The sequence below is a fragment of the Cyprinodon variegatus genome, unplaced genomic scaffold (genome assembly GCF_000732505.1).
Source record: "Cyprinodon variegatus isolate N-32 unplaced genomic scaffold, C_variegatus-1.0 Scaffold830, whole genome shotgun sequence".
NCBI classification, from domain to species: Eukaryota; Metazoa; Chordata; class Actinopteri; order Cyprinodontiformes; family Cyprinodontidae; genus Cyprinodon; species Cyprinodon variegatus.
The window spans coordinates 24,399-27,117 of NW_015151283.1; the positions used below are offsets into that span (position 1 = coordinate 24,399).

A 2,719-nucleotide genomic window follows, 5' to 3' on the forward strand; every position below is an offset into this window, starting at 1 on the left:
TCAAATTCTGCTAGAATTAATCCGATTTAATGTTATATCATGTGGATGAACCCAAAAAAACAAAGCGGAACTTTACCTCATCCATCTCAATGTGAGCTGTATGGTCATCCAACAGCTGGTGCAGAACTTCAGTCTGATGTTGTTGCTGTACTTGTTCTTTCACTTGCTGGTCTTCCTGAAGTCTTTCAGTAGCTTTTTTGATTTTCTGCTTGGAGGCTTTATTCTCCAAATCAATCAGCTCTTGTATTCTCCTGGTTTGCTCAAGCTCTGCCTGGCGTCTTCTCTCCTCTTGCCTTTTCTTCTGCAGTTCTCTTTGCAAATTCTTTCTTTGTCTTTCCAATTCTCGTTCAAGTTCTCGTTGTTCTCGCAATTCTCGTTCTTGTCTCTTACGTTCTTGTCGTTCTCGTTCTAGTCTCTCCTGTTCTCGCCATTCTCGTTCTTGTCTCTTACGTTCTTGTCGTTCTCGTTCTAGTCTCTCCTGTTCTCTCCATTCTCGTTCTTGTCTCTTACGTTCCCGCCGTTCTTGTTCTAGTCTCTCCTGTTCTCTCCATTCTCGTTCTTGTCTCTTACGTTCTCGCCGTTCTCGTTCTAGTCTCTCCTGTTCTCGCCATTCTCGTTCTTGTCTCTCACGTTCTCGTCGTTCTTGTTCTAGTCTCTCCTGTTCTCTCCATTCTTGTTCTTGTCTCTCACGTTGTTGTTTCTCCCATTCTCGTAACTGTTCTTGTCTTCTTTTTGCCTCTTCCTGTAGCTTTCTCTCCAGCTCTGCCTGGCGCTTCTCCTCCTCTTCCTTCTTCCTGAGCTGGTCTTCTCGTTTCTGTCTTTCGCGTTCTTCTCTCTCTCGTTTCTCTTCTGCAATTCTTGCTGTGAAGAGTTTAAGAAAAAGATTCTTGAGTTATTTCACTCCATATTTATTCTAAACACGTCCATGCAGCACAATCTATATATAATATGAATATAAATATCTTAGCTAGTGGTGGGCCATGGTCACTGTTAATCTATTCTCAAAGTTGGGTTGGGAGCTGGGTCTGTACTAATGATGCCTTTGCTTTGATATTGTAGCATGTTTGCCAGCAGGAAAGTAACTCACGCTGAAGCTAAGGTCCAGTCGCAAAGCTCTTTATTTATGCAACACAAAAAAACAGAAAATGCTTCTTCCTTTATATGCAACTGGTGAAACATTCTTCCGATGGTGCCAATGTTAACACAACAGACCTACCAACATAAAAAACCCTCTTTAGCACAAAACCAAAACAAACTAAGCTAACTTTTTTGGCTTTGGATTTAGTCTTATTGAGTTTTTTTGTTGGAAAACTTTTTTTGTTTATGTTTTTCTTTTAGGTTAACATTATAGTGCATAAACAAAAGAAAAAAACAACAAAAAATGCAGATAAACATGGTTTAATCCTATTTTGCCGGACTACTCTGAATATGTTAGATGATGACGTCACACAAGCATTTTAACAGAGAAAATGTAAAAAGCATCAAAATTGTCTCAGAAAAAGTCATAAACATACATTCTTAAAGGTGTATGTTACCATTCTTTAGTGAGTTAAGGATAGAAATAAGTAATTTTAGTACCATAATTCCATTATTTATTGAAAACCGGATGTGTATCTGGTTGCGCATACTCAAAAGAGCCGATGGTACGGATCGTGCTTCCGGGACGGATCAACTAGTGACCACCACTTATGCTACGTTCAAACCGCAGGCACTAGAGAAAGCAGAAGCAACTAGTTTACATGCAAAGCTAATGGCTGAGGCGAATCAAGGCGCAGCAAAGGTCCAGCGCAATTAAGCAGTTGAAGCAATGCGTCATTAGCTTCTGAGCATCTGACACGCTGTGAAAGCAGTAGCTGCTGGAGTTGGAAAAATTGAACTTTTGCTGCTCAGCACGCAACCAATCAGAGAAGCTGATCTGGCAGGGAGAGAGACACAGCACTGCTGATGCAGATTGCTATGATAACTCATCTAAAACTGTTTATTAACGCCTTAATTAACTTAAAATTTCGAAACCTGTCGGCAAAATTTGTTGGCTTTTATTATTTTGATGCCTGCAGTTTGGATTATGAACGTGAAAAATAACAGTAGTTAGAACAGTAGTGGAAAACTGTAAAGAGGCAACCGGGCCAGTGGCTGCCGTTGAATGGGATTTCCAGTGGCAGAACACCAGCGGTCTGAGCTGTCTGAAAGCAAAATGATATTTGAAGGCAGGATCATAATCTTGATGAACTGACTGCACAGATGAAGTTTCAGGTGGACTTTCTCACTTAAAAAAAATTAAAACTACTTTATACCCACTTATAACAGCAAATATAGCAAAGTCGCTCCCTACCAATGAACACAGGAGCAGCAGAAGCATCTCATGCATGTAGATACACTTTACTGAATGCGCCCTGGGAGCATCAAAGTCACTCTTGACGCACATCTGACCTTAACTTGCACAAGCATTAAAAATGAAGCAACATAAGCTTTTTTGTTGCTTCCAGTACTTGTGGTCTGAACATAGCAAAAGTGTGCATATCCAACAGATAAAAGCAACATGGGTCATTTGTTGACCTCTGACCCTACATGGGCCCAATCCACTCATGCATAAAAAGGTGGCTGAAAACTTGAATTTGCTGCATTTTCTGCTTCAGTTTCTAGAAATCCATCCATCCATCCATCCATCCATCCATCCATCCATCCATCCATCCATCCATCCATCCATCCATCCATCCAT

At 40.7% G+C, this 2,719-nt stretch overlaps 1 protein-coding gene across 1 annotated transcript in view; it reads right to left on the reverse strand.

The window, feature by feature from the left end:
• The window catches only part of LOC107098998 (putative golgin subfamily A member 6-like protein 6), a 3,846-nt gene continuing 1,127 nt past the window's right edge, over nucleotides 1–2,719 (reverse strand). The window contains exon 3 of the mRNA XM_015396922.1: nucleotides 1–861. Coding sequence (XP_015252408.1) covers nucleotides 38–861 — 824 coding nt within the window. The 3' untranslated portion in view covers nucleotides 1–37. The remainder of the gene's footprint in view (nucleotides 862–2,719) is intronic.